General features: G+C 50.4%; 1 protein-coding gene across 3 annotated transcripts in view; it reads right to left on the bottom strand.

The window, feature by feature from the left end:
* Nucleotides 1-13,377: 13,377 nt before the first annotated feature.
* KCNIP1 (potassium voltage-gated channel interacting protein 1) overlaps nt 13,378-14,301 on the bottom strand; it is a 386,270-nt gene continuing 385,346 nt past the window's right edge. For all 3 annotated transcript variants that reach the window (XM_004042977.4, XM_004042978.5, XM_004042976.5), the window contains one exon: nt 13,378-14,247. In XM_004042977.4, coding sequence (XP_004043025.1) covers nt 14,200-14,247 — 48 coding nt within the window. In that variant the 3' untranslated portion in view covers nt 13,378-14,199. The remainder of the gene's footprint in view (nt 14,248-14,301) is intronic.

Genomic DNA, 14,301 nt, shown 5'->3' with positions numbered 1-14,301 from the left:
CTTTCAGGTCAACTTATTAACCTGCTGAGGGTGGTTCTGCCAGCGATGTGTCCCTCTGTTGACCTGGGGACTTGATTGCACATGTCTATCATTTATGGCCACAACAAAGTTAGAAAGACTCGTGGCTGGCTCTATGACATTTGTCATTTAACATTAATTTGAGTTTTCATTAAAAAGTGTTCCTTTCACCAGAAAAAAAATGAAGACTGCTCTCCTTCATATTAAAAGCCATCTCGAACCTTCTTATGTTTTCTGGGACTTAGACATCTTCAAAAACAATGAATACTGCAATTTTCATGAATAGTAGTTCCCCAGGCTTGGGTAGACAAAAGCCTCCAGTAACTGAGGCTGTAGAAATGGAAGCTTGGAAGACAGGGAGCTGGCCCAGGTGGTAAGTGGGAGATACTTCGGCTATGGAAATCCCAGGAGATGTGCAGCATGGGGCAGTCCAGGAGGGCAGCCCAAGTCAGCTCATCCCCGAGACGTGAAGAGAGGAGTTAGGCGGCTGACACCGCAGTTATCGAGAGCCAGCTGCTCCTGTGAGTGGGGAGTGAAATCTGGGGAGCAGAGGGATTCAGAGGAAGGTGGAGACTCAGACCCCTCCCTGGGGAGCTCTCTGGAGTAGGGCTGATGTCAGAGAATGGCACTGGAAAGAAAGCCTCTGTGTTTGGTTCCACCGGGTCAGGGGCGCTTCTTCTGGAGGAAGGCAGAGGAAGGCGAAAGCAACCTCTTATTGAAATGCGGAAACCTCCCCACATGCTCATCAATTACCAGGCCAAAGTAGGTGGAAATAGCTCCCCTCGCCTTCCCTCTGCAAACCGTCATTCCCACCCTTCCTTCCTGGTCTGTGGACTGTCATCTCCAGACAAAAGAAAACGCAGCTAAGCGCAGCCCCTTCACACACCCAGGACACAACAGAGTGGGTGGCAAAAAAAGACGTGGCTGGGGGAGGGAGGAGAGGCAGCTGGCTGCCTCTGAGGCCACAGACAGAGGCCAGTGCTCCATCCTTATCCTAGAATTCTGCAGCTGGGAAGGACCCCAGGGCCTAGTTGCACTCATCTGCCGGGGAACCAAGATCCAGAGGAGGAGATGTGAGCATACAGCCTAACGTAGGCTGAGCTGCACAATTTGTTCATTCAGCAGTGGAGCCAGTGTCTCGGAGCAAAGGTGGGAGCGAACCCTCGAGCAAATTTTCTTGGATCTTCTGCAGATATTTGCTTCTGAGGGAGGCAATTTTGGTGGCCTGGCTGAAATTGGCTTACAGTGCAAGAGAAATACCTCCTTTGGCTAAAACTACTTTTCTTTTCTTTCTTTTTTCATTTTTTTGTTGAGACAGACTCTCGCTCTGTCTCCCAGTCTGGAGTGCAATGGCACAGTCTTGGCTCACTGCAACCTCCACCTCCAGGTACAAGTAATTCTCATGTGAAACACTCCTGAGTAGCTGGGATTATAGGTGCAAGCCACCACATCCAGCTAATTTTTGTATTTTTAGTAGAGACGGGGTTTCACCATGTTGGCCAGGCTGGTCTTGAACTCCTGGCCTCAAGTGATCCGCCCGCCTTGGCCTCCCAAAGTGCTGAGATTACAGGCATGAGCCACCGCGCCTGGCCTGAAACTACTTTCCTTTAGGTATATAAGGAAACACCAACTAAACCTCTACCAACAGACAAATCCATGAGTGGATGTGGTCGGTGGTGACTGTCCCAGCTCTTCCACTTAGGCTGTGCTCCCCGCATGTTCTGAGCAGGTTACATTGTGTCCTGACAACAGCTCAGTGCCTCAGGCATTGCTATCACTCCCCGTGCCAGTCAGGGCCCTTCAAGAGCAGATGCCAAGATGGGGTTAGATGTCCCCGAGATGTATCGGGCAGGAAGTCCATGAAGGTAAAAGCGGAGGGTCGGTGTGGGTCTGGCATCTGTAGAAGGAAAGACTGGGTAGAAAGAGCCACAGACAGCACTGCGGGGAACTACCCTCCATGAAGCAAGTTGCTTGTTGGAGGACTCGGTGTCCAGCAGGAGTGGCCTGGAACTAAAGCCCCCTGGTGGCCAGTCCCTTTCTGGGCACAGCCTGGGGGATTTGGTGGCCAGGCCCCTGCAGCAGCCATCCCAGCTCCCCTCCCTGGGGTGGAGTGGGGTGACCATAGGAACATCGTCACCCCTACTCTGAACCCTTACTCAAGACGTGGTCAGGCAGGTTCTCTTGAAGGAGGTCCGAACAGCATTTCTGTGGCTTACAGATTAGGAAACTGAGGCAGAGAGGTCCAAGTGTTTTGATGGCTGCTGTTGTGAGGAGGCATACGTGAGCCTTTGAAAGATTCTGAGATCATGGAACAAAAGGTTTTTGTCTCTTAGATCCAGATTTCAAATAATTCACAGTCTTTTCATCGTTGATGTGGCCTGGTTAATGTCACTACTCATTCTGATTGTCAACTTTCATTCCTGAAAGGCTGATGGGTGACAGCAGGAATGCCTCTGCACTGTTGGCCCTGTGGGCATTGGATAAGCCTGGGTGCTGGGGCAGGCGCCAGGCCAGGTCCTGGGTGGCCTCTGTAGTGAAATGCGGGCCTGGTTACCTCCAGCCTCCATCTCTCCTGGGGAGATTAACATTATTGAATCTCTGCAACATCCTAGAACACCCTAGACAGGAGGTCTTTTTTTTTTTTTTTTTTTTTTTGAGACAGGGTCTCACTCTGTCATCCAGGCTGGAATGCAGTGGCAAAATCATGGCTCACTGCAGCCTTGAACCCCCGGGCTCAAGCAATCCTCCGGCCTCAGCCTCCCAGGTAGCTGGATCAGCAGATGCGCACCACCGTGATCAGCTAATTTTCTTCATTTTTTTTGTAGAGTTGAGGGCTCACTAAGTTGCCCAGGCTGGTCTAGAACTCCTGGACTCGAGCAATCCCCCCGCCTTGGCCTCCCAAAGTGCTGGGCTTATAGACATGAGCCACCATGTCCAGCTGACAGGAGGTCTTAACATCCTTGTTTTTCGGACGAGGAAACTGAGGCGTGGAGAGGTGGAGACTTGCTCAAGATCATAGAGCGAATAAAGGGCAGAGCTGGAGTCTGAAGTCAGTCTGACCGACCATGAAACTCACATGTCATCCTGACACCATTCCAATCCTGTGAGGTAAGGATTATCATCCCTGTTTCATAGATGAGGAGATAGGGGCTCAGAGAGGGGGACTCATGTTCTTGAGGTCACACAGCATATCCATCGCAGCAGTGGGGCTGGAGCCCAGCTTCTCAGACTCCAAGGGCCCCAGGAAAACCTTTCATCCTGTTTCAGCCAAGCGACTGCACTCTGAGGAAGGCACAGGCCCTGGGATGACGGGAACCTTTTGTTCTCTGGTCCCTGATTCCTGACCCCAGTCCCCACCTCCAGCTCTGTGGAGCTGGCAGACGGAGGAACGAGGAGGGACAACCTGCCTTTCCTGCCCCTTTGTCCCATGGTCTGGGGCCCTGACTCTGCAATACCAGGGTGATCACTGAATCAAAAATTAGGAGGCTGGTCCACGTCTTTGTGTCACTCTCTTGACCTTGGGTCACTGATTTGTAAAGTGTGGAGGTGAGGATGCGGCGAGGGGAAGGCTTTGGCACCAGCTTGGGGTTGTACAACCACATGGGGCAATGCGAGTATTATTATCTTTGTGTTGTCTTCCTCCTGCCCCATGGCCTGGCCTCAATGCATCTGCTTGTCTGCAGCCCCAACCAGCGTGGAAAGCCACCTGGCAGGCCGATCCGGACCCGCAGTGGGCTCCCCACCCCCCCATGGCCCCCCATCCCCTCCGGTGGCTGGTCTGGCCTGATGGACCACATTTCTCACAGCTCTCTTGCTCTCCAGCCCTCCCCTCACCGAGCACTCTGCCCCCACCCTGCTTAGGGGAGAGTCTGTGACCCCCAGAGCAGGCTTCTGTGCTTCATCCCCCAGGGGAAGATTCCAGAGCAGACAATGAAACCGAGAGTAAATGAAGGAATATTTATGAAGTCTCTGCAACTTGCCAGGTGCTTTCACTATGCAACCCTCCCTGCAGCAGTCCCGAGAATGTGATCCTGAGTTTACTTCTGATGAAAGCAAGGCTCAGAGGGGCCACCTGCCTAAGGGCGTGCAGCTGGAATGCGGGGAGCCAGGACTCAAGCTCTGGTCTGTCTCATTCACTTGGAAGCCAGGCCCCTTTCCTCCCTCCCGCTCTGCGTGCAGGAGCTCCGTGGTGGGGCAGCTGCCCCGAGGGAAGGTCCTTCTGACCGCCAGTGTCTGTGGCTGGCTGTCCAGGAAGCAGAGCCAGGACTGGCAGCTTGGGCTCCGAGGACTGCCTCTTCCTTCTGGCTGCCAGGGAGTTTCCAATCATCAGAAGAAACAGACTCTGGGAACAGCTCTGCCACCTGTCCCAGCCCTGCCCCAGCCTCTGAGCAACTGGAGCCCAGATGCCCTGGCCCACCCTAAGCTATCCCTAAGCACAGGTGGGCCTGAAGGAGGCTCCCTGCTGGGCATGGGCGAGGGTCTTGGCCTTCTAGGCGGGACCCTGCCTGCCAGGGGACAGCCTCTTAGGTGGGTGGGAAAGGGCTCTGTACTTGGGGTCACAAATGTGGCTTCTGGCCCTGTTCCACCAAGGGCCAGTGCGTGATTTTAAATAGGTCTCTTCACCTCTCTGAGCCTTAGTTTCTTGGTCTATAAAATGGGACCCTGACCTCTCCTCACTGCGGTGTGGGAGGGAAAATGAGTCAAGGCAAGAAAGTGCTGGAAACTGAAAGCCCTGGGCAGGACCTGCTCCATAATTTGCCAAGTTCAGGGCAAAAATGAAAAGGTGGGGCCGGGCGCCCTGGCTCACACCTGTAATCCCAGCACTTTGGGAGACTGAGGCAGGCAGATCACTTGAGGTCAGGAATTTGAGACTAGCTTGGCCAACATGGGGAAACCCTGTCTGTACAAAAAATACAAAAAATTAGCCAGGCATGCTGGTGCGCCTGTAGTCCCAGCTTTGCAAGAGGCTGAGGTGGGAGGATGGCTTGAGCCTGGGAGGTGGAGGCTGCAATGAGCTATGATCGCGCCACTGTACTCCAGCCTGGGCGACAGAGCGAGACCCGTTCAAAAATACATAACAACATAGCATAACATATAAAATAAAATGTAAATAAAAAATAAAAATGAAAAAGTGGGTTCCCTTGCTCACAAATTGTGAATTTCAAGGCCGCGGTGGCGGAGCGTTAAACCAAGCTCAGGGTCGCACGCCCTGAAGCCGGCGCTGGGCTGGGGTCCGGAACTGTGGAGGGTCCCCGCGGAGCCGCCGCTTTGGCTCCCTGGCCCGGACCTGACATCCACGCGACGGATCCAGGCGCATTCGGCGAGGCGCCGGCTCCATCTAGCGGCGTGATGGCGAACAGCACCTGCCGCTCACACCCTGGTGGGCCTGGGGGCGCCTTAGACTCACACCCGCGGCTCGGTTTTCATCCCTCCCCATCGGTTACCACGTTCTCTCCATGGTCCTCCAGGGTCTCTCACATTGCTCCTGCCCTGTCATGAGTACTTTGGTCTACTCATTCGCCCACTTCCCCTGTTTTCTCGGGTGGTCCAGGAGGGCGGTGCGGTTCCTTGAAGTTCCCACGGTCCCTCGCAAGCTATTCTCTTGCGGTCCCTGGAGGCACCCTGCCTGCAGCCCCTTTCCAGCCTGCAGCGCCGTCTCACGCACCACCCCCTCGGAGCTCTTCTGTGGCTCTCTGCCACCTGCCGGGCAGGCCCGTTTCCTTCGTCCGGCATCCCACCCTGCCCATCCCATCCCTCCCGCCTGTCCCACCCTGCGGCGTCCCATTTCCGCACCAACCCGGCTATCAGCCTTCAGCGTCCCTGCCAGCCTCTGCCCCATGCACACCACTCCCCTGAGCGAGACTTCCCTTCTCCTGCCCGCGTTTCCCCCGGCCCACCTCTGACAGGAAGCCTTCCAGGGTTACCAGAACCCCCAGGGTTGTCCTCCCTTTGTGCGAACAGCAGTGCGGAGGTGTCGGAGACAAAACGCCTCTGTCGGAGTGGGAGGTAGCAGAGTAGGGGCGCGTGTAGAATGGGCTTTGGGATTGGACCAGCTGACCTGAAACCTGTCTCCACTTCTGAGTCGGTTTCCTTGTGGATAAAGTGGGACATCAAATGAAATAGGATTTTTTTTCTTGGTGAGAATTAAATTAGATAATTTATATTAGGCATTCAGGGTGGTGTCTGGCTCATTATGAGCACCGAATAAACGTTGCTATGGTCATTATCATTATCATTATTAAGTTCTGAACCCATTAATTACTGGCAGTGCGACCTCGGGCTGGTGGTTTTACCTTATTGAGCTCTCCCTGTCCGGAAAAAGGGGAGTTTATTTCTATTTGTATATCAGAGGGTGGTTGTGTTAGTAAATTAGGTGCTGTTCTTAGGTGCTGACAGTAGAAGTTGCTCCAGAAATGCTGTCCCTCTCTCCACCCTGCTCTGACCACCCATCAGAGTGCCCTCGCACAGTTCCTTCTCGGTTATCTAGAATCATCTAATTTTGGTACAGATTTTTTTTTTTGAGACAGAGTCTCACTCTGTCACCCAGCCTGGAATGCAGTGGTGAGATCATGGCTCACGACAGCCTTGAACTCCTGGGCTCAAGCGATCCTTCTGCCTCAGCCTCCCGAGTAGCCAGGACTACAGGTGCGCTCCACCACACCCCTAATTTTCTTCATTTTTTTGTCTCACTATGTTGCATAGGCTGGTCTAGAATTCCTGGGCTCAAGTGACCCTCTCATTGTGGCCTCCCAAAATGCTGGGATTATAGGCCGTGCCCAGCCTGATACAATTGTTAAACTTCTGTGTTTCCTCAACCAAACATTAACACCCTGAAGGACATATTTTGGTTTTAATGGGTATATTAATCAAGGTTCTCCAGGTAAACAGAACTTAACAGGATATGTGTGTGTGTGTGTGTGTGTGTGTGTGTGTAGAGAGACAGATAGACACATCCCCAGACTGATTTATTTATTTTATTTATTTATTTTTATTTTTTTGAGACGGACCCTCGCTCTGTCACCCAGGCTGGAGTGCAGCGGCGCGATCTCGGCTCGCTGCAAGCTCCGCCTCCCGGGTTCACGCCATTCTCCTGCCTCAGCCTCCCGAGTAGCTGGGACTACAGGCGCCTGCCACCATGCCCAGCTATTTTTTTTTTTTGCATTTTTAGTAGAGACAGGGTTTCACCGTGTTAGCCAGGATGGTCTCCATCTCCTGACCTCGTGATCCACCCTCCTCGGCCTCCCAAAGTGCTGGGATTACAGGCGTGAGCCACTGTGCCCGGCCAGACTGATTTATTTTAAGGAATGGGTTTATGTGATTGTGGGGACTGGCAAGTCTAAAATCGAGACCCAGGGAGGAGTTGATGTTGCCGTCCCGAATCGCGTGGCGGTCTGGAGGCAGCATTCTCTCTTCCTTGGGGGACTTCTGTTCTCTCAGTTGAGGCCTTCAACTGATTGGATGAGGCCCACCCACATTATGGAGGATAGCTTGCTGTACTCAAAGTCTACTGATTTAAATGTTAGTCTCAGCTGAAAAATACCTCCACAGCAATGCCAAACAGACTGATGTTTGACCAAAAACTGGTTACCATGGCCTTGCCAAGTTAACACATAAAATTCGCCATTACGGTGGGCTAGCATTTACTACGTAAGGACTTTATCCCCTTTATTCATTCCTCCTCTGCCCCCCTTTCACCTCCCCGCTTCCTTCTTTCCTCCTTTTACTTTCTTTCTTGACCACAGCAAGTTTAGTGTTCTCTCTTGCTCTTCTGCTTAGAATCCACAATTATCTGTCTTTCCCTGGCTCTCCCCCAGCACTTGCCTAGTCTGTGTCATTGTGGACAGCGAGGGGCTTTGGCCCTCAGGTTGGGCAGGGAGCGGGTTGGGGTGGACTGCATACTCTTCATTCTCAAACCCCTGCCTTAAAATCCTTGCCCCACTTTAGGCGTTTTCATGAATACCAGCTGAATATAGTTCACACTGGAGGGAAGAGTGACACAGGATTGCAGACCTATGTTTCTCGCCTGCACTAGTCTGGATAAGGGGTCCTGACTGGGCTTTGGGATGAGGGCAGAAGGGGTAGACTGGAGTTGGCAGGCTTCCTGCTGGGAGTAGAGAGTGATGAGATGTAGCTGGAGAAGCATGGCGGGGAATAAAGTGGCCAGAAGAAACACTAGAGGGTTAGATGATGGGGCTTATTAATGGAAAGTGTCAGGTTGCAAGTTACAGAAAGTTCAACTAGAATTGCCTTTAAAAAGTGAATTTTGGCTTGGCGTGGTGGCTCATGCCTGTAATCGTAACACTTTGGGAGGCCAAGGCAGTCAGATCACCTGAGGTCAGGAGTTCGAGGCCAGCCTGGCCAACATGGCGAAATCCTGTCTGTACTAAAAATACAAAAATTAGCCGGGTGTGGTGGCATGCACCTGTAATCCTAGCTACTTGGGGGGCTGAGGCAGGAGAATTGCTTGAACCTGGGAGGCGGAGGTTGCAGTGAGCCAAGATTGCACCACTGCACTCCAGCCTGGGCAACAGAACGAGACTCTGTCTCAAAAAAAAAAAAAAAAAAAAAAAAAAAGCAAATTTCTTGATATTTATGGATACCTGCAATGAACACTAGAAGTAAATGTAACTTCATATGAAGCTTGATCTGCAGCTCAATGACATCAGCAACCCATTCTTTCATCCCTCTGCCTTGAATCACTGTGGTCTCTACCTACATTTCTAGCTTGGCTTCCCTGCAGATTACAAAATGGTGGCCTATAGGTCCCAGGGCTCTGTGTTTTTCATTCATGTCAGGCAGGACAATGAGCAACTTTCATTGTTCTCAGTAAAAGCCCTAACATTCCATGCCATTTGCCTGAGTTTAGGTTTTAAGCCTATTCCTAAAATTTCACTGTGGCCAGAGGCATGGGAGGTAATGATTGGCTTAGCCTTGGTCCCTATGTTTTATTCTAGAACTGGGACCTGTAGCATATCATGGGTCTTCAGAATCCTACCCGGTGGGGCTGGCTGCCTCTCAGGCTCCCCCCAGTCTTCAAGTTCTGAGCTTTGTTGGTCCCCAGTAAGGCAATGGAGCAGACTGCATGGCTAGCTGAAGTCTGCCAGTTAGGTTGAGCCTTATTTTGATGTGGAAGGACACGCTTATTTCAGCTCCTCTAAGAAACCCATATGGCCATCTTTGCACAAGTCCTTGGCATGATTCCTTTTACAGGAGGAGTAATTTGGCTCAGATTTGTGGGTTTGTTTTCATTGCTTTTTACTAATAGTTTTCATAGCATCTGCTTCCTAACACCTTCTGGTGTTTGTATATCATCAGAGCTAGTTTTAGGAATAGGTGGAGAATGGTCTTTATGCTCTGTAAGAAATAAAGCTGGGCATGGATTTTGGAGCTTGGCAGACTTTTAAGCCCACTTCCTGCTGTGTATGTAAGTTCTTCTATGACTCTGGGCATCATTTTTTCATCTGAAAAATAGGTACCTAGGATACCTGCCCCGCAGGGTTGTCATGAGACTCAAGAAAGATGTTGTCCATGGAGAACCCCCTGATCCAAATCATGTCAAGCTCAGTGGCCTGCTCTTCAGAGAAGCCTTACTCTCCACCCGCAGCCACCCTGTGTACTCTTTATCATGTCACACATTTATGCATGCCATTTCATCTAAAATAATTTCATTTGTTATCAGTTTCCTCCTGCTAGAATATGAAGTTTATGAAAGCAGGACACATGTCTGTCTTATTCATCATAAGTTACTGTTGTGAGCAACTGGGGCTCAGTCCTACCAGGGAAGTCTAGGAGATGATACAGAAGAGACCTCAGAGTTCTTCCTGCTGAGAGGAGAAGGATCTGGGATATTTGTCCACCAACTCCCATCGGTCATTGGCCAAGGGCTTCTTCTAGGAGGTGTTGATGACCTGATCCTTTGGCCTGATATGTCCATGGCAGGATGGCCCTGTGTCTTAGTCCATTTGTGTAGCTATAAGGAATACCCAAGGCTGGGTAATTTATAAAGAAAAAAAGCCTAATTTGGCTCATGTTTCTGGTGGCTGGAAAGTTTGATTGGGCATCTGCATTTGGTGAGGGCTTCAGGCTGCTTCCACTCATAGTGGAAGGTGAAGGGGAGCTGGGTGTGCGCAGATCACATGGTGAGAGAGGAAGTGAGGAGTGGGGCGGAGGGGTGGTGGTAATGCCAGGCTCTTTAACAACCACTCTTGAAGGAATTAACAGAGTAACAACTCACTCAGCCCCAAGAGAGGGCCTTCATCTAGTCCTGAGGGACCTGCCCCCATGACCCAAACACCTTATCTTAGGCCCCCTTTCAACATTGGACTTAAATGTCAACATGAGGCTTAGAGATTCAAATACCCAAAACATAGCGGGCTGTCATGGACACACTCTGTGATGGTTAGAGTCACAGACAAAAACTCTCGGGTGATTGCACTTGGCAGCAGTTGAGTCTACCTGCAGGGTGATGGTGAGTACCAAGGGGATTGGGCAAAGTGTCCATAGCACCGGCTGCACAGTTGAGTCCCCATCAGCAGGCGTGATGGTGAGAATTTGTTGGATGGTTCAAGAGGAGCAGGATCCCTCCAAGAAGACAAGTGGGAGATGAGGCCAATACGCTCTCATTGCTGCAACGTGTCCTTTCCCTGCTGTTCATTAGGATAACCATCTCCCTTTCTGTTGTTTATCCATCTGAGGACTACTTTTAAAACTTCCATCCACAATGAATTCTCTCTGAATATCTAAGCTGCTGATTTTCCTCTCAGTTTTAAGTGCCCAGGGCTGATTCTGGTGCCTTACTTGTGGTCTGGCTAACACAGGGAGAGGGGTACCAGTACTTCCTCTGCTCTAGAGCAGGGGTTTGCAGCCGTAGGTGTGCATTGGAATCACCTGGTGAGCCTTTACAGCATACTGATCCTCAGGGCCTCACCTCCAGATAGTCTGATGCAATTCATTTGGGATAAGGCCCAGGCATTTGGCACTTCAAAAACATTCCCCTCCTCTGCTCCCCAGGTGATTCTGACATGCAGCCAGCGGGGAAGGAAGGCAGCCACTGACCTAGATTTTTTTTTTTTTTTTTTTTTTTGAGACAGAGTTTTGCTCTTGTTGCCCAGGCTGGAGTGCAATGGTGTGATCTTGGGTCACCGCAACCTCCACCTCCCGGGTTCAAGTGATTCTCCTGCCTCAGCCTCCCGAGTAGCTGGGATTACAGGCACTCGCCATCACGCCTGGCTAATTTTTGTATTTTTTAGTAGAGATGGGGTTTCTCCACATTGGTCAGGCTGGTCTCGGACTCCCGACTTCAGGTGATCCTCCAGCCTCGGCCTCCCAAAAATTTGGAATTACAGGCATGAGCCACCGTGCCCGGCCTGACCTAGACTTTATATAGGCACCTGACACAGGCACCTGAAAAGGTCAGAGGTATGTCCAGCTTCAGAAGCAACTTGATCTAGCAGATCAATGATATTATCAAAGGCTCGTTTCTGCTTGCTTTTTTTTTTTTTTTTTTCATCTCTCTGCCTTGCCTTATGTGATCTCTGGCTTATTAACCCTCTGATTATTAGATAAACTCTCAGAATTCCTAAATAGTTACTGGCATGTCTTAGGGCTCTGTGTGCTCTCATTCATGTCTGGTGAGGGAGAACATCTTTGTGTCATTCCCAGCACAGGTTTGGAGATTCATGCTGTTTGAACCAGCGTGGGTCTCAAGCCTATCCCTGAATTGATCCTTGTGGCCAGGGGGATGGCTGAGACCACGCACTTCATTCCCAGCTCTAGATGTGTCAGTTCTCCACCTTAGCCCTGTGTGCCCAGTACACCCACCTGGGTGGCCTCTAAAGAATTCTGATGCCCAGGTCCCACCTTCAGGGATGTTCCTTCAATTGGTCTGCTGTGGCATCCAGATGTTCACATTTTTCAAAGTTCCCAGGTGATTCTGATGTGCAGCCAGGGCAGGGAACACTGGCCTAGACATCATAAAGCCTCAAGATGCAGGTTAGGACCCCATATGGGAAGAGTCTCTAGGACAGATCCTCTCTTGGGCCTAAGTAGATGCTTTGCTGGGGACCAGCCACATGCCCAGAAGCCTTAGGGAACCACATGGCTACATGCAGGAAGCCCAGAGGAACAGGTCTGAACTATCCAACAAATTCTCATCATCACACTTACAATTTCCAACCATAAGAGGCAGCAGCCAATGGCCATCTGAGTGGGATGTGTCATGAATGCAAGAGATGTTTTGGTGGCCTGCCCCTGCCAGTGACTGTGGCTGCCTGAGATATTCCCCTTCTCTGCATCTGTTTCTCCATCTGTTACACAGACTCAAAGAACACCGATGCCTCTCTGAACTGACTTCAGATGAACGAGATTAGTGGGAAGTATCCTCATCCTTGGGGTGAGGCAGAATCCCCTTGTAGGAAGGGTCTATGATAGAGCGAGAAGAGTTTAGCCTCCCTATGGAGTCCCTATCAGCTGTGCTACCTTACGCAGGTCCCCCTTACCTCTCTGAGCTTCAGCAACCTCATCAGTACAACCAGGACTCTACCATCTGGAATGCTCCACATGAGCATGAAATAAGATAATGTATATAAAGCCCCTAGTGCAGCACCTGGCACAAAATAGGGTTTCAGTAAATTGTTTTCCTTCCAAGAATGCTACTGTTAGCTTTTAGTCTTTCAAATGTGATGTCAAATGGGGAAACCAAGACCCACAGTGTTCAACATGAGTAATCATCTGCTGGTTATAGGCTGAAGCCGCTTGATGGTCCTCTAGACCCTAAAATCTCTCAGCAGGAGGCCCCGTCATCCTCTTTATCTCTGCACTCCCACTCACACCACAGGGGCTCCAGGCTTTCCATATCAGAGGGTCTTAGAAGTGGCAGTCTTGTTGGAAGCAAAGTGTTGTGAAGGGTCTTGTCTCGAAGTTGCATTTGCATTTGGTCACGGTATTTGCATTTGGATTGGATGTTTGCTGGGGAAGGCTTGGGGGCTGGGGAGGATGAAGTCATTGCCTGGCACAGGCCTGGCACAACGTAAGTACAGTTGACCCTCCAACAAGATGAGTTTAAACTTCTCGGGTCCACTTACATGCAGATTGTTTTCAACCAAAAGTGATAGAAAATGCAGTATTTATAGGATGTGAAACCTGCATACATGGAGGCCAAATTTTCTGAAAACACGAGTCCCTCAGGGCTAGCTGTGGGACTTGAGTATCTGCAGATTTTGGTATGGAGAGTCCTGGGACTGATCCTTCACACATATGGAGGGACAACTGCACCAATAATTGGGTGTCAAATGAATGGACTAGCCTTCCCTTTTCACAGCTTACCTCTCTTACCTAACGGAGTCATGAAGAAGTGATTGAGAGTGTAAGAAATAGTTCTGTTTATTGGTTAGAACATGGTATAAAATTACAGCAATTTGCAGGCATTCTGGACTTCTTGGGAGGGACATGCAGCGCTGGGCTCAAGCAGGGGATGTGGTGGAGATATGGACCACTGGGCAATGGCTCCCTTCCTGGACATATTAAAGGACTTGCACTACCAGCACAAATGCCAGTGTGAGAGAATTATTGGTCCTCGTTTCTGGAAACAAATGACATGGGCAGTTTGGGTCATCAGACAATGCCATGCTTAATAATTCAGTCCTATCCCACATATGTTAGGTGCTGGCTCTCCCAATCTGGTCATGACAGATCCTAATTGTTCTGGATAACTCTCATTCTTCCCACCAAAGGAAGAGAAACAGGCACATTGGTTTGGGAGGCCATCAGAGATGGTGTGCATCTGGCTCAGGTCCTCTTGCTTCCAGATTCACCAAGGTCTGCCTGACTTGGAGGCAGTGGGCTGGGGGCACGTAAGCAGCATATTTTGTGCACTACTGTTTAAGCTCAAGCAGAGGGACCTTCCATAGGGCAGCAGTGTGAGGAGATGAGCATGCTTCCAAAACAAACTCAAATTTCATCTTGTCTCTCTCAAGAAGAAGAAAGAGGAAGAGTTGGCAATCAGAGACTGAGCCACATGATGCTGGGTTCCATAGAAAGTCTTCAGCAGAGAATTCTTCCAAAGTGTAAAAGGTGTTTCTGTCCCAAGAGTTGGTGTGTAAAATCAGAACAAGGGCAGATCAGGGTGTTAAGGTGGTTGTTTAGTACAATGTCTCTGAGAGCTGAATGGCTGAGTGTCACCAGTTACATGACATTTTGAAACAGCTGGAGAGACCTCATGATGTTGTCATCCTGGGAAAAAAGGAGGGCAAGAGGGTTAGAACTCTGAGTCTCCTCCCTGAGAGC

The sequence above is a fragment of the Gorilla gorilla genome, chromosome 4 (assembly GCF_029281585.2).
Source record: "Gorilla gorilla gorilla isolate KB3781 chromosome 4, NHGRI_mGorGor1-v2.1_pri, whole genome shotgun sequence".
Taxonomy (NCBI): Eukaryota; Metazoa; Chordata; class Mammalia; order Primates; family Hominidae; genus Gorilla; species Gorilla gorilla.
The sequence above is the reverse complement of the archived record's forward strand: the minus strand, read 5'-3'. Positions and strand labels throughout refer to the sequence as shown.